Raw genomic sequence first — 24173 nt, 5'->3', positions numbered from 1 at the left:
CTGTGGCAATGAATTCCACAGATTCAGCACTCTCTGGCTAAAGAAATTCCTCCACACCTCCGTTCTAAATAGACATCCCTCTATTCAGAGGCTGTGTCCTCTGGTCCTAGACTCCCACCACCATATGAAACATCCTCTCTATCAAGGCCTTTCAACAGTCAATAGGTTTCAATGTTGATACTGATTTACAATGTTGACGATGTTACATGTTACTGATTTTTCCCACCAGAAAGTTGCTTGATAAACATTCCCAACATTTGCTACATTTTACATTTAATTTCATTGGATATTAATTGACATCCCAAAAATGGCATTAAAGTTACCTGAACAGTCATCTCAACATGTAAACAATTCCCAATTTGCTGATGTTCTTCGTCTCAGGCGGAGTGTAGTGGAGTGTGTATTGACTGGCTGTATCACGGTCTGGTACGAAAACACCAATACCTGTGAACAGACAATCCTACTGAAGGTAACGGGTTTCGCCCAGTACATCAGAAGTAAAGCCCTCCCAACCATTGAGCACACCTACATGAAACACTGCCGTCAGAAAGCAGCAGCCATCTTCAGAGATCCTCAACACCCAGGCCATGCTCTTTTCTCGCTGTTGCCATCAAGTAGAAGGTACAAGAACCTCAGGACTCGCACCACCAGGTCCAATAACAGTTAGTCCCCCACAGCCATCAGGCTTTTGAACAAAAGGGGATGGCTACACTCACTTGCCAACCCATTGAGATGCTCCCACAAATAACGATCTCACTTGAAGGACTATCTCGATATTTCATTTTCTGGGTATTTATTGCTATTTATTTATATTTGCATTTGCACAGTTTGTTGTCTTCTGAACTCTACTTGATCTTTCATTGATCATGTTATAGCCACTATTCTATAGAAATCTGAGTATGTCCCCAGGAAAACGAATCTCAGGGTTTGTGTGTTGTACTCTCATAATAAAATTTACTTTGAACTTTGAATGCCATGCTATTGCAGGACACCCTACCATACACCTAACAATAAACCAATTAAACTTATCAGGACCTAAAATAAAAGATCATTTTTCATAATAAAAGGGGGCATTTGATTGATCAAGACTGTGTCAGCAAACAATGGGGGAGGGGGGGCAGAGACTTTACCCTCATCACATTTTAACCAGTACCTTGGATGTAAACTTGAACAGCTGTGACCTGAGAGGCCGTGGAACAGTGCTGGTAGGTGGGATCAAACCGGACAGCTCTTTCTGAACTCGCAGAGAGATGATAGGTTGTGTTATAGATTTCCTAAGATTCTAGGATACAATAAAATGGGCTATCAAATGCATGCTTTTTCACAAACCTTACTTCTAAAAATAACTGAATGAAACACAGTGTAACCATTCAACTTGGTTACAATGCTGGGAAATTCCTCTTGTGCAAGAAAGAGGAAGAAGGCATTACAATGAAAGACTGCTGTGCACGTGAATTACACAATACCGGATCATTAAATACACTTCTCTTTTCCAAGTTATAGCTACTACAGATCAAAAACGAAACCAATTAAGGGTGATCTATTAGCAAATCATCTGATGAAACCTCTGTAAAAGGGAATCTACCAACACTGGAAAAGTTACCATAAAGCCCAACGCACGTACACATATACTGGAATACTTCATCTACAGATCTCCAGGAAAGTTAGGTGTGGACGTGTTTGCCTGCGAATATTTTTGCCATATCCCCTTCCCTGGCCCCTACGTAAATGCTTTTATCAGGCTCGACAGCCCATGGATGACTCAGCTCCTTACCAAGCATGGCTTCCTATACAGAACTTACTACTCAGCTGAAGGCATCTAACAGAAGTAACTGGATTAAGCTGTTTCACAAGCCTTGCAGCACATCCATTTAAGATGCTTTCAACAAATTCTACAAATGCAAAAAAAACTAAGACTAATTACAGACTCAAGCATACCAGTACTTTTCAATTACAACTATGATATAGATCGTGCTGTAATTGTTATATGGTTATATTGTGCAGCCATTTATGACAGAGCAGGTGATAATGGAATCTTACTGACAACCACAGCTAAAGTCATTGCTCTTTTTATATAAAAAAAAGGCAAAAAGGCCATTTAAATATACCCCAGTTTTCAGGAATCAAGATACCAAGTGTCACTGGATGATTTATTCTCACATGCCATTATAATCAAGGCAAAATTGGGTTTTCAACCAGCAATCATAAAGGCACATTAGCCAGCAAGAGTCACGATAGAAATATGGATAAAAACTGTGTTTTCAAACTTAAGATATATTCTCATAACTGGCACTTAGAAAGTTTCTGTTGAAATCCCATTTGCCTGGTTAACTATACAACCCACCCATTTTCCAAGGAATTTCTGGGGTGACTAAACCTCTAATGATCTGGAAGGCCCAACTCAGATGCTGATTTTACAGATTCTCAATACTAGGTCCCTTTCCAGAACGTTAGGCCCTGGTCATCGGTGACAAGTGCTGACCACCCCCCCCCCCCCGCCCTCACACACACACAGTCTCTTTCCATCTACACCTGGTCTGCAAAGGGGGGACGTGAAGGTGCACAGAGGAAATGGTGGTGCGATGGACCCAGGGCATGCCCTCTTCTCGTTACTACCCAGCGAGAAGAGATACAGGAGACAGAAGGCAAACCCCCAACGCTTTGGGAACAGCTTCTTCCCCTCTGCCATCAGATCCGACGATGAGGCCATGAACACTACCTCCCTATTTCGCACTACACACACACACCTTGTCATAATTTACAGTGCATGTCTCGTATTACATTGTACTGTTGCCGCAAAGCAACATGTTTCACAACCCCTGTCAGTTATAACAAACCGGATTCTGAGTAAGTGACCATCGCGGACTGGGGAAAACGGTGGGTGTGGTGGGTCGACTACAGGGAGTCAGCCCCCCCCCTGGCAGTGATGGATTGATGGGACCTAGTCCCTGGGGTCGTATTGGAGCCACACCACTCCCCGGACCGGGTCGGGGGGGGGGAGGGATGAAGAAGCTCTCTAGGGTCATCAGGGTTCAGCGCTACCCTGACCCTCACTGAGGCGCGATGCAGGCCGGTTGACGAAAGACCCTACCTAGCTAGCTGGTTTTCAATGAGCCACAAGATGACTTACAGTACACAAAACAAAAGTGCTTACGTAGCTTAACCTTCATCTCTTCCACTACAATGAACACGCTAGCTGTAGAGTAGCACAATTAGACAAAGGTCAGCAGTACCGTGCTATGGCTTTGCCGTCTAATTCACAGCTGAGCGCCTCAGTTTCTGAGGTACATTCCGCGACCAAAGCAGGCTTTCAGGCACGAGTAACATCTTAAGAAGGGCTCCACGTGACGATCATCATAGTTTCGACAAAATGTTGAATCAGGCAACTTACAAGATGATTAAACCTGATTTACGTTTTAGCGTTGATTCAGTTATAGTTACCCTTCGATAGCATATTAAACAGTTCATTTACAATGTTGTACCCGTGCGCTCAACCTGTGTGTAAAACAAAATCGCTCACCTGACCCTAATGCCTTTACAAACCGAAGTTCTACTCCTGCAGCCTCAGCGGTGGGAGATCCTGCGTTTTGCAGAGCATCGTCCATGCAATGCTGGCTAGCTTGGCTTCAGCGCAAGGTAGTGACATCCCGTGGCGCGGCAGGTCCTCGCCGACCCGGGATCTCTCCCAGAGCAGCGAGGCAGCGGCGGCGAGCAATTTCTGACACCACCATGTGGTCTTCACAGCCGCGGACCGCGTGAGTTACTGGAGCCAGCCTCCCTCTCTCTCTCGCACACACACACACACACACACAAGGCACGCGTTTATTGGGACCGTGCCGGCACTGCAACTGGCCAGCACGGCTCCCCTCGCAGGATCTGTTAAAAATACAACTCCGACCTACACATCAAAACGTTTCTGGCAACCGAGACCCGCCACGCGCGCGAAGCGACCGCTATCCCAGTTCAGCAGACAGAGACGGAACGGTGAGAGAGCACCCTGCCCCGGAACCCGCTGGAGAAGGGTTTTGTAAACAGTAACAGATTCTCCAACAAACTCACACGCGGGGGGGGGGGGGGAAGAGAGAATAAAACACGCAGTCGCTACCTGCGGGAGAATTCTTCACGACCTTGCTCACCCATGTTGTCTAAACCTTGCTATTTCAGGAAGGAAATCCAAGCGCGGAAAAAAAAAGCTAGACCCATCATTTCCGCTGACAAATTGACAGTTGAATGGAGCTCGAGTCGATTCCGTCAACATTTAAGCTGCGACAACAAAACAGGCGCACTTATCTTTCACCTTCTGCACTTCTCGCGGCTGACGATCACTCATTGGAGTCCGCCTGGCTCGGCGCGGCCAATCATCTTAATTACGTAACTGACGAGTTCAACAGAAGTTAAAACCCCAATTTGTTAGCCAACAGTGACCTCTGTACGCAGTTCCGTCAAGGTATAAAAAAACAATTAACTAATAGGAGAATACCATCAACCGCCGTATAACAAGATACAGAGGAGAATACCATCTGACCCCTGAAAGGGCAGATTCCCATTAAACGCCCTCACCCCCAAAATGTAGAGGCGAATCAACCGATTACACGCTCTTATTTTAAAAGCGAAACACTAAACACAACGGTATCTGCAGTTTAATCAAAAGCGTCCAAAAACGGGGCAGTCCCCAAGAACTTTAACGCGACACACCAACTTAGCGAGTTTCAAAAGTCTTAATTTCACTAATATCATTTACCTTTGAGAAACGCTCCTTACCCTGCTGGCATTGGTAAACGCCGACTTACATGTGCTCGACGCGTTGAAGTTTTAGTTTCATTCCCAGCAAGGGAAAGTTAAACTTCCCCTTTTTTAAAAAAAGTTGCACTATGAGAAGGCAGTAGCAGAGAGACCTTTGAAGTGTTCCATCTGTCGATGGTTATTGCACATCGTTACCTACTGTACATCGCTAATAAACCGTGTCAGAATCACCAAAACGCCCTGAATGGAAATTCGTACTTATTAAACGGTTTAATAAAATAATGAACATAACGCGCACATTAGTAGTTTTATATTTATTCCTTTATTTTAAGCAGATGTGTAATTATATTTGCATTGGCAATAAACTTTAAGTATAATTAAATATTCGTTCGTTATGTGCCGTGTCATATGGCGTCGTCGATCATGGTCTTTCCATGACCATGATTGTTCTTGGCACATTTTTCTACGGAAGTGGCTTGCCTTTGCCTTCTTCTGGGCAGTGTCCTTAGCGGAGGGGTGACCCCAGACGTTATCAACTCACTCCGGAGACTATCTGCCTGACGTCAGCGGGCCAGGACCTTATGATGTGCGCCAGCTGCTCCTACGACCTGCCCCCTCCCCCTCTGCCTTCACGTGACCCTGATTGGGGTAAGGGTGGGGTTGAGCCCGGTGCCCAAGGGTGGCAGGCAAGCGGAGGGAAGGAGCACCCGCGCAAGAATAGGGAAGAGTGATTGAGCAGTATGGATGCCTCACCAGCAGTCTTAAAGACCCGGGATAAAGTTCAAGCTGGTATTAAGATGATGTTGTGGTGCTATTAAATCATCCCAAATTTCAGCATTACTGGCAAAAATGGGTGAGGTATCTTTACATCTACACAAGGGAACATAAAATTGGTCATCCCATATTGGCAACTTTAGTAGAGTCTTGGGAGCACTTCATTCATAAGGCAACACACATAAAAGTTGCTAGTGAACGCAGCAGGCCAGGAAGCATCTCCAGGAAGAGGTGCAGTCGACGTTTCAGGCCGAGACCCTTCGTCAGGACTGCTGCGTTCACCAGCAACTTTTATGCGTGTTGCTTGAATTTCCAGCATCTGCAGAATTCCTGTTGTTTGCATTCATAAGGCCTTCAGTTTTTGGTGGGATGGGAGATGAATAGCACAAATTCTTGGGTGGTTTAATGTGGAATATAATCCCAATGTACCCCTTAATGTCACTCCATGGTGTTTCCCTTTGCCTGTGGTCTTTTTGGGCCTTCAGGGAAAAATGAGGAGTGGTTGTGTATCAGTGGAGAGGAAGTTCAGCAATATAGACAAGGCAGATAATATGGCTTCTTACATATCTACACAGACAGTTGAAAAGATCCAGTGACAGGTCATTCAGGGGTTTCTGTTTATTATCCAAAGTTTCAGGTGACTATTAAGATAAGATAAAAGGAGATAGAAGGAGATGAGTTATACAGCTCTCATTACATGCACGTGCAGTTCAACTCTTTGAGTGAAAATGCAGAAAGTTTGAAGTTAATAACTCATCTTCTTCTACCTTAAGCCACGAACTTATCAATCACCCCTGCTGTGGACACTTTCTGGAGGTCCAAGATCCGTATGCTCCACGACCGCTGGACTAAGTGTGTAAATGTGGGAGGGAACTATGTTGAAAAATAAATGTGCTGGGTTTTCTCAAATTGACTCCTTCTACCTTACGCTACTAACTTATCAATCACCCCTTGTAGCAAGCAATCACTTTAAATTAAGGATATAAATGTCGTGGTGACTTTGCATAAAGGGGAGGTGAGGGCCGTAATTTAAAAAGTATGTTCAATCACTGTGGCAACAAAAATGGGATAAGGAAAATAAAAGGACAGCACTTATATAAAATTCAGAGGATAGTGGGAATTCGACTAGGGGCTGCGTATAAAAGGTGTGAAGAAGTTACACTCGCAGGTTTATGTACTTGGTTGAATAATTCCTTGTTCAGAATTAATACATATGATATGTGCATTTGTAGGGAGTGCACTTGTCAAGAAAAGGTGCAGCATATATTGTTTGAATGCATTTCCTATCAGATGCAAAGGAAAGATTCAATTGCTAAATTGAGATCCTTGGAATAGGCAGTTTAACATAGAAAATTTGTGAGGAAATCATTGGCATCATGATATATACGAGTGTGTGTTCGACTTTCTGAGAAGCATTAGTTTTTGTTATTATTTTGAGGTTTTTTTTCGGGGGGGGCTATACTTCCTGTCTCTTTGCTCCACACTCCAAATCAGTAGGTGGCAGTAATGCACCTTATGTTGGTCTGCCAAACACCATTAAACTTTATGAGGAGGAGTGATTGGACTGAGAGGAATGGTGGGGTGGGGGTAAGAGGTGGGGCTAATAGGAAAGAGAAGGGTTGGAGAAAGCAGGAAGGTGGTTGTGGGAATGGGGTGGATAAGGGGAAGAAGTGGTGGGAAAGGGGAAATAAAATGATACTGGGTATGGGAGGAAGAATGGGTGGAATGAGGGATGAGGTTGGGCTGAGGAAAGGCAAGAAAGGGAGAAGCATTTAGGGTGAGAAGAATGAGGGTCAGGTTAGAAGCAGAGAGGTGGAAGGGAAGGGCGATAGGAAGAAAGAAGAGGGAAGCAGAAAGGAGAGTGCGTGGAAGGGCATGAAGGTGAGAATGAAGGCAGGGGAGTTGAAGACAAAAAAAAGGAATAGATGGTTGCATGAAAGAGGGATGGGCGCGAGAATGGGAAAGGAGGCACTGGGATGAGGGAAGGGTGGAAGGGAAAGGAGTGGGAGGCCCGATGTCTGCAAGTCCGAGCCAGTGACTGGAGGTGGCCTGTACTGGGTTTGGAGGCCTGTCCATATGTGTGGGAGGGAGGAAAATGGAATCGATGAAAGACTGCACCCATCAGGATGGACAAACGACCAATGTTCAATCTGTACCTCATCCCTGACAGTAATAATGAGAAAAGGGCAGGTGCTGGGTGACAGGGGTCCTGGATGGTGCCCCTTTGCAGCATTGTCTTTTGAAGATGTCCTCAATGCAGGAGAGGCTAGGTACCCGCGATGGAGTTGGCTAAATTTGCAACTCTCTGCAGGCTTTTCTGATCCTGTACAGTGGCCCCTCCATACCCGACAGTGATGCCACTGGTTAGAATGTTCTCCATGGTACATTCACGGTGCTCTCCATGACGTTATACTGTATTTTCGAACACTGCTATTGATGAAGAACAGGAGGAAAACTAGGGAGCTGAAGTTGAATCACTGGAGGGAGTGGATGCAGCAGGGACAGGCGGGCAGTATTAGAAACAGTGGACTCGGGACTCGCTCAGTGATAAAGAAATAGAAAAGCTTCCAGATCTTGCAGAAAGCGAGGGTGAAAAGAGCAGAGAAGGAAGTTTCTTAGTGACACCTAGTTGTGGAAATAATCCTGCAATGAAGAGCAATTTTCACAGACAACAGCAGAGCCCAGAAATTCTTTGTGATCCAAACCTGAATATGTGTTTGAGATATTCATAACATTTCACTTCTGCCTCAGCAAAGTAGAGACATTCCAGAGTCGGAGTGAAGAGGACCTCAGCTGAGCATAAGGGCACAAAAAGTGCGCTTAAGGACTTCCGCCATTAAACAGGATTGACCGGCATTCAGAGGAATTAAGAAGAATGAGAAGTGATCTGACTGAAACAAGATTTTGAGAGGCGACAGACGGCAGATGCTGAAGTATGGAGCAGCAATCAAAATGCTGGAGGAATAGCAGGTCAGACAGCACCTGTGGAGGGGAACAGACAGCTGACGTTTTGCGTCAAGACCCTTCATCGGGACTGAAAGGTACAGGGAAGATAACCAATACAAAGCGGTGGGGTGGGGGAAGGGTGGAACAATGGACGCCACACAGTGACACCATTACAGCGAAAGATCTATCCTGGCCTCCTCTGCAAGGAATCTCTGTGTTCCTCCCCGTGGAATGCGTGGGTTTTCTCCAGGTCCTCTGGCTTCCTCCCACAGTCCAAGGACGGAGCCAGGTAGGTTCATCGGTCATTGTGAATTGCCCTGTGGATTTCGTTAGGGTTAAATAGGGGTCCAAGGGCCATTTCAGTGCTGCTTCTCTAAACTGGCATGAGACACAGCGTTGTGGATCCAGGTGAAAAGTAGTGTTTGATGCAGGAGGGGAGAGCGGATGGCAACAGGAGCAGCGAGAGGGAGGGGTGGAAGCGACAAAGAACTGCGGGTGACAGGAAAGGAAGGCGGAGCATGGAATCAAAGGGGAGACAGGGTGGGCAGATGGAGTGGATTGACGAGGGGAGAAGAAACAGGACGATGGGGAGTTAGATGGATCAGGACGAGGGAGAAAAGGGACAGGGGAGGAGAGTTTTGAGAGGGATTGAGATGTAGATGTAGAAGGATTGGCCACTTATGATTGAGGTGACAAGTAATTTCTTTCTTGCAGGGCATTGCAAATTCCATTGCTCCACCTCTGTGTATTTAGGACCGATATAAGGATTTTTGAATACGACAGGAATTATATCAATTTATTGTCTATTGTAAATGAGGGTTAATGTTAAAAGAACTAAAAGGAGAGTTGGTAGGCACACCTGAGATGAGAATAAGCTACAGGTCTCAGGGAAATAACAAGAAATGCAATGCTCTCTTGGAGTTGACGTGGGCCAAATAGCTTCCTTGTGGTAAGTATAATGAGATATAGGATATAGACTTGATGCACAGCATCAACAATAATCTTATAGAATGGCTGGGCAGTATTAATGGATGAATAGCCTATTCCTTTTGACTTTTAAGATTTTAATATCTGCTTCAGTGACACAAATTAGAGAGTAAATATATTTCACCTTTATTTAGAACTGCTTCACTATGAGTACCTTCATCAGAGCATTATTGCAGTAAACAGGAAGGAAATCAGGAACATATTAAATTGCATCATTAAACATTTATTACACATTAGCAGGATATTAATATGTAAATAGTTATCAATGAGTTATATAACTCTAGAATTAATTCTTCCCCTCAAGTCATTCCCGTCCAACCCTTTCTATCTTTTCCCTTGCTCTATCCTCATCCAAATCCCTACCTCTCACTCCCATAACTTTATCTTACACATTCCCCTGTGGTGTCTTGAGTTTCCGACTCCAGCAGATCTTTTGATCTCTCAAATGTTGTGTCAATATTCTAAAATACCTTTCAAACGAGGTGGATTTGCAGTGACCTATCGAGTGTAAGCCATCGCTTGCCAGCAAGTGCGTATGTTAACAGACGTTTTCACAGATGAATGTGGGCGAGTCCTGTTTCTTCCCATTGATGAACATCTGCTGGATATCTTTTGCTGATTCAGAATAAACTGGAACTGTGAATGAAAGACTACTGTTGTAAATGTGCTAAGCTGTCACATTGTGAATGACTGCACTGTTATCCAATAGACACTTGTGTTAGAAAGCAAACATTCTGGTAAAGAAAATGATTGAATGAGATGCATTCAATTCCAATTGCATCTTACTTCAAAATGCCATAATTATGTGCACTCCCTAAATTCAAAGGTTGCAATCTGCATTGTACATGAATCAGCATCAGGTTTGTTATTACTGGCAATGTGTTGTGAAATTTGTTAACTTAGTAGCAGCAGCAGTACAATGCTGTACATGATAACACAGAAAGAAAAATAAATAAATCAATTTCAGTTAGTATATTTATACTAATAGATTAAAAATAGTGCAAAAACAGAAATAATATACATTTTTAAAAAGTGAGGTAGTGTTCATGAGTTCAATGTCCATTTCGGAATCGGATGGCAGAGAGGAAGAAGCTGTTCCTGAATGGCTGAGCGTTTGCCTTCAGGCTCCTGTACCTCCTTCCTGACGGTAACAATGATACAAATTATGTCAGAAGTGAGTAATTTTGCAGAGAGCTGAAAGGCAACAGATCAACTGAAAAGAAGCAAAGTCAATATTAGACACAACTGGAAGGATGGAAGTTAAGTGCCATCTATTGGGAGAAATATGATGGGGCATCTGAAGTCTGAAGTTCTCGAAGTCACGTACTCGATCATACCAAGTCACAGAAACGGTCTGTTAGTACATCGATGATTGCTGTAATACAAAATCTTACGTAATATATTTAAAAAGCCACAAGGTGATGATGTGTACAGTTCTGAACTGGAACACAACTTTAAGTGAAATAAAATATATAGTGTAATAAATTGTTTTGCTGGTCCTTAACCAGAAATAATTTCAAGCCGAAGTAAAAGGAATCAGTTTTTAATTAAAGGTCAATTATTACATTGGTGTTGACACATTCATACCCGAATACAGAGCTTTCAAAAGCCATTGGCTCACACATCAGCCAAATGCACTCAATCAAAATATATAAGTTGTGAGCTTTACATTCCCAGTGTGTAGATGAATGGTAGAATCCAGTGAAAGTTGATGGGAACAAGGGAAGAATATCGTTGATGGGATTAGTGTAGATGGATACTTCATGGACTGATTGGACTAAATGACCACAAGACATAGGAGCACCACCAGGCCATTCAGCCCAGAGCTTGCTCTGCTACCCCATCATAATCGATCTCCTGTTTTCTCCCCGACTCCACGCTGAAAACCTCATTCCTGTTCTTCTTGTGAAAATCACTTATCGTACAGCCGAAACCTATGCCATCCCCTGCTGCAATCCTTCTCCTCTGTAATCTTCTCTCCTTTTAAAATGTATTTTTATTTTAAACACATTCATGTAAATTTTCATGGCCCACTTCTTGCTATAATCCCCTTTACTTCTCTAATGCTTCAGTTTTTTCAAACTTCACTCCTTTGACCTCTGGTACTGATATGTGTATCTTTTGTAATTTAACCTTAATACATTTGACATTTGCTCATGGTTGTTAATTTGCCAGCTGGTGGCATAGTGGCATCAATGCCGGACTTCAGAGCAAAGGCTCCTGAGTTCAAATCCAGCCGGCTCCCTTGCACACTTTCCATCCATGATGGGTTGAGCATCGAGCTAGCAACTCGGCCTCATGAAAATAAGAAAGCCTGCTAAAAAAACGCCATCATGACGGCATCCTGATGACTCCACTCGGAGTTAAGGGCTTTCTTCTTCTTTCTTCTTCATGGTTGTTAATGCTACCAAGACACATTCCTAAAGATTTCGTCACACTGCTTCTTGCTGCCAAAGATCCCAACAAATCAAATCCCTTTTAGTCCTTTTCCAATATTATTTCAAACAAAAAAAACTGTTTTAAGGAAATGAACAAAAACAAATGATACTTCTAACCTTGAGATTTTTGCTTGGGATGTTAACTTATTAGTTGCTGAAGCAACAGGACAATCCCTTCCTGAGCCTGTATTTCCAACTCAAATTTCTCCCAACCCCTTCACTTTGATTAAGGTTCTGGATATCCTTCCAAGTATCTCCTCCTCATTTATTATAAACTTTAATGCTTTCTTCCTCAGTACAAAATTGTTGTTGTTCTGCTTGCTTGAATTGTTTGGAAGTTATTTTTTGTAAAAATAAAATTTTTAACTCACCTAATGGCGGGGCATAAAACAATACAGCTGTCTATACAGATGGTTTGGCTTAATTTCCCTTCCCAAATTACAGAGTTCATAGTCTGCTGCAACTGAAATGAGGCCTGATTTGAGCACAGAACAAACACTGAATCAGGCAGAGCCCCTGTTGATTGGAATTAGGATTCCTCGTCTTTCAGTTGAAATGATACTTAACCTAAACATTTAGAAATATTTGCATTTATGCAAAACTGCACTGCAGAAACATCTAAAGTGCCAAGAGGCTATTACTTTTATGCACCATTAAGCTGGATGCCAACCGCCGTAAAACAAGATACAGACAGGTTATTACTTTTAAGTAGCACATCTTTAGACTCTGCTCCAGTGCCTAGTTTCCACAGTGTTTGGTTGGTCAACACGGTATAAACCTATTTTCCCCTTTGGAATGCTCCAAAAGTGTGTGGGGGTGTGTGTGTGTGTGTGGAGGGGGGGCAGTAAGTAGAAAGACCCTGAAAAGTGGGGGAGAAAAAGAAACATTAAACATCTAGGGATGGTGTTATCAAATGATAATTTTCTCACCTGGCCACTGGACTGCGACCTAGGGAAGTCTAACGGGAACACAAAAAGGTTACACTAGATCAAAGGGTTGTGTTATTATCTCACAGTGAATGAAAGTGTTTCTCTTTCTTACCGCCCTTGTCCAGGATCAGGCCTGTTTATGAGCATTTCAGCAAAAGGTGCAAACCTGCGAGCAGATGTTCAAATACGGTCAGTAGAAGACTTGGCTGCATTCTCGCTGGCATAAGATGCACTGCTCCTCCTAAAAAATAATAAAATTGCCAAGATTGTAGTACGTTTTAGGGTACTACTTGAAACGATTTTAATTTTACATTTTATTAAGGAAGAATGAGAGAGAGGACAGGGTCTGAACTGGAATTTAACTTTGCCACGTTTTCACACAGTGGGAGGCAACTGTTTCAGTGGACTGATGAAAAGTTAATTACCTGAAAAAAATTTAATGCTGTCTCCAGCAGATTCCCCTCCCTTTTTTTAAAAAAAGAAGTAAATAGGCAAGGCAATGTTTGTGCTGAGGGAGGAAATAAGATCTGTTCACTTGAATGAAGCCGTCAGCTCGGCTGGGCGGTGACGTCACGCGGGTCGGAGTGAACCAGACAGGGGGACAAGAATGAGGGCGAGCGGGTGATGAGAGTGTGCGGCCGCTGGGTGAACTGGCGAGTGAGTAAATTAATAGAACCGTTATTCGCTCACACACACACCGCGGAGCGGCTCTGTCAAGGCGGCCAGAGATTCCTGCTCCTTCGGCCCAGTGTTAGCCTCCTCACTCCCGGTGAGGCGGAGGCCTGGGAGTCGGGATAGGCGGCCCGCCCGCCCTCCAGCAGCCGAGGGCTTCTTAAGAATCAGTAGTCGGGCCGTAGAAGGGGTCGGGAGACAAATCGCCTTCCGACCCCCGCCCCTGTTTATTTTTATTTGAAAATAACCGCCCCTCTTCGCCGAGTTTCCTGCTGTCCACGGCGCATGCGCGCCGGTCGCTGCCCAGGGCTTTGTTTGGGTCAATCTGCTCTTTAATGGGAACAGCTGACGACCGCGCCGTGATCCCAATCCATCTCCCCCTTCGCGGCTTTGTCTGCCTTTAGAAACCCGAAGTGACCAGGACCGCGGCTCGGAAGTGCTCACTCTCCCGTCAGGCTTACAAGCAGGTCTGTGTTGGCGTGAACTGCACCATTGGATCCCATCCTGACTTTCCTTGTTTACTTCCACAGCCTCTCCTTCCCACAACCACTTCCTCTAATGAGTTCCAGCAACTCGCAACTTCTAGGTAAAGTTTTTATTTTAATTTGGTGATTTCTTAGTGCCGCTCGTATTAGTCACCTGGAGTTTTCTATTTTCCCTAAATGTGGGAATACTTTTTCCTTAATAAGAACTTAAGTAATTTTAAAGAATGTTATAGAGCCTTACGTTTACAAGAACAAAAAAAAAGACCCAGAATGTTCATGCATTTGTGATTAGCATAACTTCATTTTCAACTATCATCTTTGGAAATAACTTCTGGACCCCCTATATCTACACATAAAAATCTACACATACCAAGTCTAGTCTAACAACTGACCAAATTCTGCAACACACATCAAAGTTGCTTGAATTTCCAGCATCTGCAGGATTCCTGTTGTTTGCGACCAAATTCCGCATAGGTTTACTAGGACTGTATTTGTATGATTCAGTCCTGCCTGAAGAAAAGTAAATTCTTGATACGATTTTTCAAAAAATACACATGCGCCACTGTCACTGCTTGCGTTCTTGACCTGAAACTCTGCCACCATAGATGCTGCCTGACCTGCTAAATTCATCCAGTAATTTGTTTTCCTTTCCTCCTTTGTTCCACTTTACTGTCAATATTTTAATTTTCTGTGTAGTAATATGTAATTTTATTTCTTTCCACCCCCCACCCCACACATACTACAAATTTATGGTAGGACTAAGTATGCGGAGCTAATATTAAACATTTAAACATAAGGATACAGGAAATCTGAAATAAATTGATCTTTTTAAAATGCTTTAAATGTTAAGGGATATAATTTTTTTTCAGTCATTCAATATAATCTCTTGTGCAAGTAGTATTTTTACATCCAGCTGAATGTTTCACACAACCTCCGAGTCCTTCCTTGGCAAACTCTCTTCCTCTTACACCATATTGCCCACCTCTTTTAGTGTGGTACAGAGTCTGAACATGTATAGCTTGTGAGCATTTTTGGGCATTGGTATTATTCAGGATCCATCACTGAGAAACAGTTTTGGATTCCTGAGGAAGATCTGTGGGAATTGAAGGAAGGTCAATGTCAAATCGGGGAATAATTTAAACAAGAAAAAGGGCGTTCACTGGTCAATTCCTGTTATAAATAGAATTTCAAAAATGACACCATAACAACATTATACCAGTGGACTAAATATATTGACTCGAAGAATGGTAATCACATTTTTGCTATTGACAAGATTGCAGTTGATGGCTACGAAAATTAGTTTAGAATTTTCAACCACTATGTTGCTTCATTATACATAACACATCAGAGTAGTTTTGACAGCTTCTGTGGTTAACCATAATTGTAAAATATAATAATCAGATTGATTAGAAAGGATTAGGTTGAAAGATAATGCAGAGAATTAATAATTTAAGTGGAATTAAAGGGAATCCTGCACAAGTAGGATTCTTGACATGGGTACAGGTAAAACGGGAAAAGCAAATACTCTATTCGCATTTTGTACAAGGCAACAGGAGTTAGCCATTCAGGTAGATGCTACAGTTACTGTTTCTAGACTAGTATTCAAACAGCTTGAACATTAATCTAAATTTGATAAATAAAAATTTGAGTATCACCAGACATAAATAAATCTGGAATAAAAACCTATATTGACCACAAGATTACTTGAATGCCATAAAAACCTTTCTTGTTCAATAATGTAATTTGCTGGCCTCCTTTTACCCCAACTACCTTTTGGTGAATCCGGAGTCTGCACACAATTGACTCATTACAGTACCTTGGTTCAGAGCCCAAATATTGACTTGGTACAACAAAGGGAGATTGAATAGAGTTCTTCTATTAGAGAATCAACATTGCAAAGTGTTGATGTTGGTGGTTGCTGAGAGACTGCTTTCCTTTGCTTCCAGAGTTTTGAGTCCATGATTAAGGCTATTTGCGACTGAGATGAGAACATTTCTAATGATTGTGATACTCGTTTTCTACTATAGAAGGTTATAGATGATCTGGTGCGGTACGTGGCCAAATGGTTAAGGCATTCGACTAATGGTCTGAAGGTCGAGAGTTCGAGCCCCAGTCGAGGCAGCGTGTTGTGTCTTTGAGCAAGGCACTTAATCACACAGTGCTCTGCGACGACACTGGTGCCAAGCTGTATGGGTCCTAATGCCCTTCCCTTGGACAACATTGGTGTCGTGGAGACGGGAGACTTGCAGCATGGGCAACTGCTGGTCTTCCAAACAACGTTGCCCAGGCCTGAGCCCTGGAGAATGAAGACTTTCCAGGCGCAGATCCATGGTCTCGCAAGACTAACGGTGCGGTATGCATTCACAGCTGAGGATGATAGATTGTTATTAAGGGAATTGAGATGTATGAGAATCAGCTGTTGTATAGCTGAATAATGAAGCAGTCTTAAGGGTCTAATTTGTAAACTTGTGCGTCAGTTTTTTTACTTCATAATTTCATCCAGACATAGTCTAAGTCTATGGTGTATTATTTTGTATACTACAGTGGATTCTGGTTATTTGGGACCAGTACATTTTGGCCCAATTAAGCAGCTGCCCAAATTAGTTTCATGAAAATAGTTTAAAAGGTATTAAAAAAAGACAAACGACCATTTAACAGAATAACAAATTATGTATTTAAATGAAGTACAGAATAAATTTGAACTCTGGTCAATTCTACCACATTACTATAAAACTGTGTATTGGTTCCCTACAGTTATCAACACAGGATTCCCTTTATTTCCACTTGACTATAAATGAACAAAATGTGCAAAGACACCCAGTGTAGATAATAGATTGCCTTCATGCAAATTTTGACAATTGCATCCTCAATCTTTATTTTCATTGTAACATTTAAGATGATTATTGATACCTTTAATTTCTTTGTTGTTCCTAACTTACTGAAGTCGTGAAATTGTTCCTTTTCACTCCCAGCCATTGCTAGCATCTCCTTGCAATGTTCCCTCAAGCTGCACGGATGCATGGCCCCGCAGTAAGTCAAAGGTTCCCGTGCACATAGCCTTTATTGCCACGCAGTTGGAATTTTCTTATGTATAAACATTTGAAGTGCCGCTGTTTTCAGGCCATGTAAAAACTTCCTGCTCACCTCAGAGCAATGGTTGGCCCATGCAGCTGTAAAAAATATTAGAGGGAATGTTGTTTCCAAGCCAGAATGCTTGAAACCGCAGTGAGCAAAACGGTTCTTTGAGTTGTTTTACCTATTATTTCTCACTAACTTTCAGTGACAAAGATCGCTGCTTTTTTAACACAAGCACACGCAACTGATAGATGCTATGTAAAAACTGTTCACCCTAAGCACGGTGTGGTGTCCAACAGTCACGCATGTCCACGCATCAGACACTAGTTAGAAAGTGTTCGGCAACAGTCTCCTGCCTGAATTAAGTGGCACAGTGTCCAAAATAAATGAAGGGGATCCCAACTATTTTCTCAATTAGTTTTTATTCTTTTAAGAATTGTCCCAAATAAGTGGCTGCTCTGATTAACTGAAGACCCAGTTCACCGGACTCTGCTGTACATCCACCTAACCTCAGCCAAGTTTTAGTGAATGCAACATAACATATTAATCCATGAACCTGCATACATATTAATCCATGAACGCTGAAACCGAATGCTATTTCATTTGGCTGTATTTTTGTATGTGATTGAATGACAATTAAATGTGAGCATTTATCTGTCTTTCTGATATCTGCAAGTCAAAATGAACTACTCAAATGCCAACAAATTTCCAAGCTATTTTAGGGTGAGATTTGCTCTTTAGAATGTGTACTTTAAAGAACTATTTTCTCAGTTTTGGATGTCATCTTGTTTTGATTACAGAAACTGAAGAATGAAGTTGAATGAAAGAAGTGTGGCATACTATGCCACCTGTGATTCTCCAACCGATAAGACTGGATACTTGCATAAAAAGGGAGAACGAAACACTGCTTATCACAGGCGTTGGTTTGTTTTGAAGGGTAATCTGTTTTTTTACTTTGAAGATAAGGAGAGCAAAGAGCCAATTGGAGTAATCATACTGGAGGGATGCACAGTGGAATTGTGCGAATCTTCAGAGGAGCATGCTTTCGCAATCAAGTTTGATAGTGTTAAATCGAGGACATATAAAATGGCTGCTGAGAGCCCAACAGAAATGGAAGCTTGGGTTAAAGCTTTATCCCGTGCAAGCTTTGACTACATGAGAATAGTTGTGAGGGAACTTGAAAAGCAATTGGAAGAGATGCTGCAAAACAAAGCCAGCAGCCGTAAGGGCCAGAGAAAACCACTTCTGCGAAAACACCAAATCAACCCTTCTAGTTCACCACAAGTCTCAAATAGTTGCGCTGTACCTCATGGTACTTATAAAGAAAATGGCTATGCCCCCTGGAGTACTACAGCAGACCAAATGCTTGAACTGGAATTAAATGGCAAAGCTCATGCTGTTAGTGATAATAGTGACATTGCAAAATATTTCCCAGATCAGATGCCTGAAAGACCACCACACACCCAACGCTTGCCACCCCCTTTGCCCCCTAGGAGGAAATCAGGAACAGGAGGGGTAATGCCTGGCAGTGGTAGTGTGATGACCACCCATGATCATGCTGCATCAGCAGCAGGAACCTACAGCTTTAGCAGATTGCACGAATGGTTTGGCCGGGATGTGATACAGCTGCAAAGACAATGGCAAGAGCACAAGATCAGAAACGATGGCGGATCACAGCCAGATCAGATAATCTGAATATGTCTTGCACAGTTTCTTCAAAAGGACAGTTTCAAATCCAATTCAATCTCTTTGAATTCATGTTCTACGCATTTGGTGCTTTCCAGAAATATACAAATGGTATTCTGCATCTCTGTTTTAATTAGTGTTATAATCTGGCTGGATCCAGCAAAATGAATTACTTAATATATTTCAGTGTGCATTGGCCACTGTTGTACAGCATTTGCTATTTTTCTCCTCTTAACTTCAGCATCTATGGCAGTGAAATGAAATGCACACAGAAATTAAAATAATTACTATCAGAACTTTTTTTTAAGTGGGCTTATAAGCTGCGATGCAGGGGTAAATCGAGCGCACCTGAAGATTTAAGCGTGGCACATGGTAAATGCTGCTTTCAACCGGGAAATTAGGATAAATAACCAGGTACGGAGTGTAGGAGTTGGCAATCAACCAAGCTTCTATAGTTTACATTGATTTTTGCAAGCACAAATCTTGAAGTCTGCTGTCTACTTTTATTTGGATAGTCTAACGATATTCACAAACCCGCATTACAGAAACGTTAGGGGTGAGGAGGGGTGTGGAAAGAGACACTAATCTCAGGACTTTCTTCCCTTTCCATCATTGTGCTCCCAGTTATTGTAGGTTCTGTTCCATTAACCATTTCCCCCTCCCCCCTCAAGCCTAACCCTTGCTTATTGAATGCATTCTAAACATAGAACCTGCAGCTTATCAGTAGTGCAGTACTGCTTATGCAGTGACTTGCATTGCCACAACTAAGGGTTCTGTGTGACCAGCTGAAGTAGTAACAGACTGTTTACAAGTTTATCAAACACTAAATATAACGTACACTATTCATTTCTGAACACTCAACAACACAAATGCTTTGCTGTTTTATATTGTCAGAAAATATGTCCCAGCCAAACTGCACTATACAAACAAATTGTACTTGGAAAAATAATCCATTTTCTTTAATAATAATGCTTCCTTCTGCAACTGCACACTTGGTGAGACATATGAATATAGTGCAAGAAGTACTCTGTAGTTGGGGTTGTTCATTCTAGTTGTGCTGTCTGTGGGTGAGTTGTAGCTGAGCTTAGTTCAGCTAAATCGAAGTTGTGCATATGGAGAAGTGGGAGAAAGAGTTCCAACTTCAGATTTTAATTAATGATTGTGGTTAGAAATCTGATTGTTGGACAAAGATAGAATTATACTGAACTTGATCACTTTCACATCTATTGGCCCCATCGCCCAGGGAAAAAATACTAAATCTTAATATTGCTAAAAGCATTGTTTAAGTAGATATTGGAGTAAGTATAAAGAGAGGTGTTACTGAACATCCTAAAAGGCATCTTTCACATTGCTGTGACAATAAGGCCAGGTTATGTGAAGATACATAATGTGAAGGACAAATAATTATTGGTACTTTAAATGTAAACTTTTAAGTAAAATGTGAAATGCCACTAATACAACTTTGTGCCTGCAAGAAAATACTCTCTTTTACAATTTGATGTAACAATGCAATCAATACCATTGAATGCAAACATCACAAGATCTGGCACGTGGCAAGTGAAATCCCTTCCTATTTCAAACAAGATCTAGCATTAGAGTCAAATCAATCCCCCCACCCCCCGCCCCCAGTCAGTATTTAATGCTTTTAGTGTAATGTTAATTCAACTTTTGGAAAGATTAGTTTTATTTATCACAGGTACGTCAAAACAAAGTGAAATATATTGCTTGTGTCAAATCAAATCAGCATGGATTGCCTGCAAGTGCTGCCGTGCTTCCCCGCCAATGTATGCCTACGTCTTACTAACCCTAACCAGTACATCTTTGGAAGTGGGAGGAAGCCCACACAGTCTCAGGAAGAACATACAAATTCCTTGCAGGCAGCGGTGGGAATTGAACCGAAATCACTGGCACAGTAAAGTGACAGCTATGCTACTGTGCCACCCCATATATGCTTTAGTTATGATGCTTATAATCATTTTAAATGAGTTCCCCTTCTCAGCAACCACAAATCAATGCATTATCCATGTTTATATGTTTCATTCCTTTCTTGCTTTGCTAGTTTTCAGAACAAAGATCATGAGATGCTGTACTTTTAACTGAAAATTCACGATTTCAAAAATGTGTTGGAGTCATTAGTTGTGTAACAGTATTGGGGGTGTTGTCAATTGTATTTAGTATTTTTCATTTTAGCTTGTGTTGACGCATTTCTGTTTGCTTGTTACTTCATTTCTAGCTTGCAAAATTTTACAAATCTAATACTTTAATGCTGCAGTCTATTGTGGTTAGCACCTGAAATAAACTACGTCAGGTGCAGGAGAGAGCTTACTGTGGCCATACACAGAATCTGAATCTACTAATATGCCAAGGAGTTTAATTAATGATTTTTGCATGAGACCATGAAGTGATGATAAAGAAAAACGGATAGAGCTAAGGGAAGAGTCTAAATGGTTTAATGATGCCATTCTGTAGGATTAACGATAGCTTTTAAGATCAGGACTGTTTTCCTAAATCTTTGTGCAGAAAAGAAGCATTTTTGTAATAATTCTGAAAGTAATTACAGAGATGTGCCAGGAGCTGTTAGTGAATTAATGGAAGATTAGTAATTGCACTTTCCGGTCTTTCAGTGTAGACTTCACTTCATATCAGATAACAATAATACACAAAACACTAATATATGAATATCTTCAAGTATTTATTAGTAATAATGAACACTAATAATAAACAAACATTACCTTTAAACACAAAAAGATGCTTTTTTTTAACAGCAGTACTTTTCCTCCAGACTGCAGTTATCCTTTCAGTAGTTGCTTCAAGTATCACATAATTTTCAAAAATATTTTTACATAATTATGCATTACATGTTGTTTTAAAAAAGCAATTTTACAAGTTTAAGTTTGAAAAGATGGTCCCCTGATTTCTTGATTATTGTGGAAAATTTTAACATATGCCATTCCTGGTTAATCCATTAATGTAGTAAATCATTTTTTAAATGAGCAAACTGACTTAAAAATTAGAGTATTTAATTTACTTACCTAATTTTTAAAATATTTTTGATTGCATGAGTTAATTTTCAGAAGCTATTATTTTGTACTAATTAATTAATTGCCATACATAAACACTTGTGTTTAGGGCTTTCAAAGCACACAAAATCAACTGCGGTAAAATAGAATATGCCGCAAAATAATATTGTCCAAAAGCAATTGCTGAATAAGAACAGCATTGATGCAACATTAGTTACATTAGTCATATATATTACAGGCCACTCTGGGTATATGTAAAGTGCAGGTACACACTCAGGGTAGTGAAGATGATTGCTGTATTTTCTCTGCCCTGAGACCATACAATATCATTATATGGTATAAAGTCGGGTTGCACAAAAGAGAAATCTAGATTCAGAAATAAAGAGTTAACACATTCTACCTGTGATATCTTGGGCATCCCCAAGTGCTTTGTTTTCCCCCTTCACATCTCTTGATGATTTGTAGGATAAATATAAGTGGCTATTATTGTAAATTGCCCCTATTTGGACAGAGAGTTGATTGGTATTTGAGAAAGAATAGATTGCATTGGAAATAAAGAAAGGGAATGAGATTGAAAGGATTGCTCTGAGAAATGGCATAGACTAGATGGTCTAATGGCCTTCAGTGTCAATAGGACACACAGCTTTGAAAGCATATTCATGGAACTGTAAATGTAGCTCATGTGATTTCCTAAAGGTATACTGTCACTCTGTAACTAAAGAAATTAAATAGTCATCGAGGTATACACATCTTACAACATTACCAAAAAGATGTGTCACAATCATATGACATGCCAATAGTAGCATTAGAGAAAATCAAATAGCTGCTGGAGGAACTCAGTGGGTTGAACAGTATCTAAGGAGGGAAAGAAATTGTCCGTATTTGAGATTGAGACCCTGCATCAGTTCTGGGAGTGGAGAGAGAAGCTAACCATTATGAAGAGGAGCAGGGGTGAGATGGGCCAGTTTGTGATAGGTGGACTTGCCCTTTCCCTTTGGAGATGTTGCTCAAACCACTGAGGTCCTCCAACAGTTTGTCTCTTTTTATTCCAGATTCCAGCATCTGCATGCTCCTTACTCTCCAGTAGCATTAAGATCACATAATGGTCTTTCTCTAAAATTTGTACTTAACTAATGAATTCCCAATTAGATTCAAGCTATTCAGTGTTAACATTTTAATCAATGCACTTCAGTTTAGATCCATGTAATTATTTGTACAAATCTGGGTTTGCCTGTGTACTTTGTTTTAAAAGTACTTTTGAATGTGCCTGAAGGAAACAACTCCATGAATAAATACAACCATTATAATCAAAAACTCCAATAACCTTAAAACATACAAACATTTTGCAGAAGACACTCCTTTCATACAGTTATAATCCGTATGGCATTATAATAAAAGTACTCTGTTTATATCGTGGGAAGTTTTAGTAAATGTAAATATCTCAATTTGAGTTGCTTCAGTCAGTGACTGGAAAAACATTAATATTTTTTATTTTTGGAAATCAAATTCCTGAATGTAATACTGTCTGACAGAATTACTGTTACATCTTTTAGAATAAAGTCTTTGTGGATCATCCCACCTTCAATGGTAGTGGGAAAAATGTAAAGCAAAATCAATGACAGCGATTTTACTTGATTTAATAATGTAAATATCATCCTAATTTTTTATATTTGTTTTTTTGTGGGAACTATCAAAATTAAGTGTATTTGTTGAACTTTCTTAGTGGCCTGAAAATGTTAGTGGTCTTTTGAAAGATTAGATCTTTTATGATACTGATTGTATAATATGAAAGTCCATGCATAAATGTGCCATACAAATGTTTTGTGCTTTTTTGAAGAATTACTATGTTCTCTTATTACATTTGGAATCATTTCCAAAATGTAAAGATACTTAACTTTTTACAAAATGGATAGTATTCATTTAATGTAGATCTTTTTTCCAATTTTATCCAAAATGTATGTATTTTTGTAATTACACTTTCAGTTTGCATGGAATATTCATCATCTCGATGTATTGGTTACTGCATGATTGCATGAACAATCAATCTATAATTTAGCTTATAGTATTGAGAATCAAATATTCTATTTACTGGTCATTTATACCACAGTAAATGAACTGAGAAATGAATGCATTTGTGTTTCATTTGTCCAAAATTAACAGCTTTAGAGATGTCTTGTTATAAAATAAATTGTAAAGTACAGAATATGTGTGAACCCCTTGCATTTGCAGTTTAGCTTCATGCATGTAGAATAAGCTATTCCCAAATTGATTTATTTAGGTCATATGCATGTACAGACATGCATTAATAGGTAGTTAATGGATGTTTAATCAAAACTTTACTAATTTTAGAACACTTTTATTGAATAGCTGGAGAAAGTGATAGGAAGGAGCACAAGACAAGGAAGGGTTTGATAATGA

General features: G+C 40.9%; 2 protein-coding genes across 8 annotated transcripts in view; one reads left to right on the top strand and one right to left on the bottom strand.

The window, feature by feature from the left end:
* Positions 1-4977, bottom strand: part of sh2b3 (SH2B adaptor protein 3) — a 176791-nt gene extending 171814 nt beyond the window's left edge. Inside the window, exons 1-2 of one of the 6 annotated variants that reach the window (XM_063034260.1) lie at positions 4106-4291; positions 324-444 (exon numbers count right to left, since the gene is read on the bottom strand). In XM_063034260.1, the coding sequence (XP_062890330.1) occupies positions 324-335 (12 nt within the window). In that variant the 5' untranslated portion in view covers positions 336-444; positions 4106-4291. The other 5 variants (XM_063034261.1, XM_063034259.1, XM_063034262.1 and 2 more) reach the window with 5 other exon arrangements.
* Positions 4978-13380: 8403 nt separating this feature from the next.
* Positions 13381-23967, top strand: pheta1 (PH domain containing endocytic trafficking adaptor 1). 2 transcript variants are annotated; one of them, XM_063034249.1, is made up of 3 exons: positions 13381-13474; positions 14020-14075; positions 17850-23967. In XM_063034249.1, exon 3 carries the CDS (start codon positions 17860-17862, stop codon positions 18742-18744), a length of 885 nt encoding a protein of 294 aa, XP_062890319.1. In that variant the 5' UTR covers positions 13381-13474; positions 14020-14075; positions 17850-17859; the 3' UTR covers positions 18745-23967. The 2 variants fall into 2 exon arrangements, with proteins under 2 accessions (XP_062890319.1, XP_062890320.1); XM_063034250.1 differs by lacking the exon at positions 14020-14075 and having other exon boundaries at positions 13396-13474.
* Positions 23968-24173: the final 206 nt, after the last annotated feature.

Source organism: Mobula hypostoma, chromosome 27 (genome assembly GCF_963921235.1).
Source record: "Mobula hypostoma chromosome 27, sMobHyp1.1, whole genome shotgun sequence".
NCBI classification, from domain to species: Eukaryota; Metazoa; Chordata; class Chondrichthyes; order Myliobatiformes; family Myliobatidae; genus Mobula; species Mobula hypostoma.
This window is presented reverse-complemented; position numbering and strand designations above follow the sequence as displayed.

Excerpts from the sequence above, each read along its gene's own strand:
- pheta1 (XM_063034249.1), top strand. The coding sequence starts at position 17,860 with ATGAAGTTGAATGAAAGAAGTGTGGCATACTATGCCACCTGTGATTCT.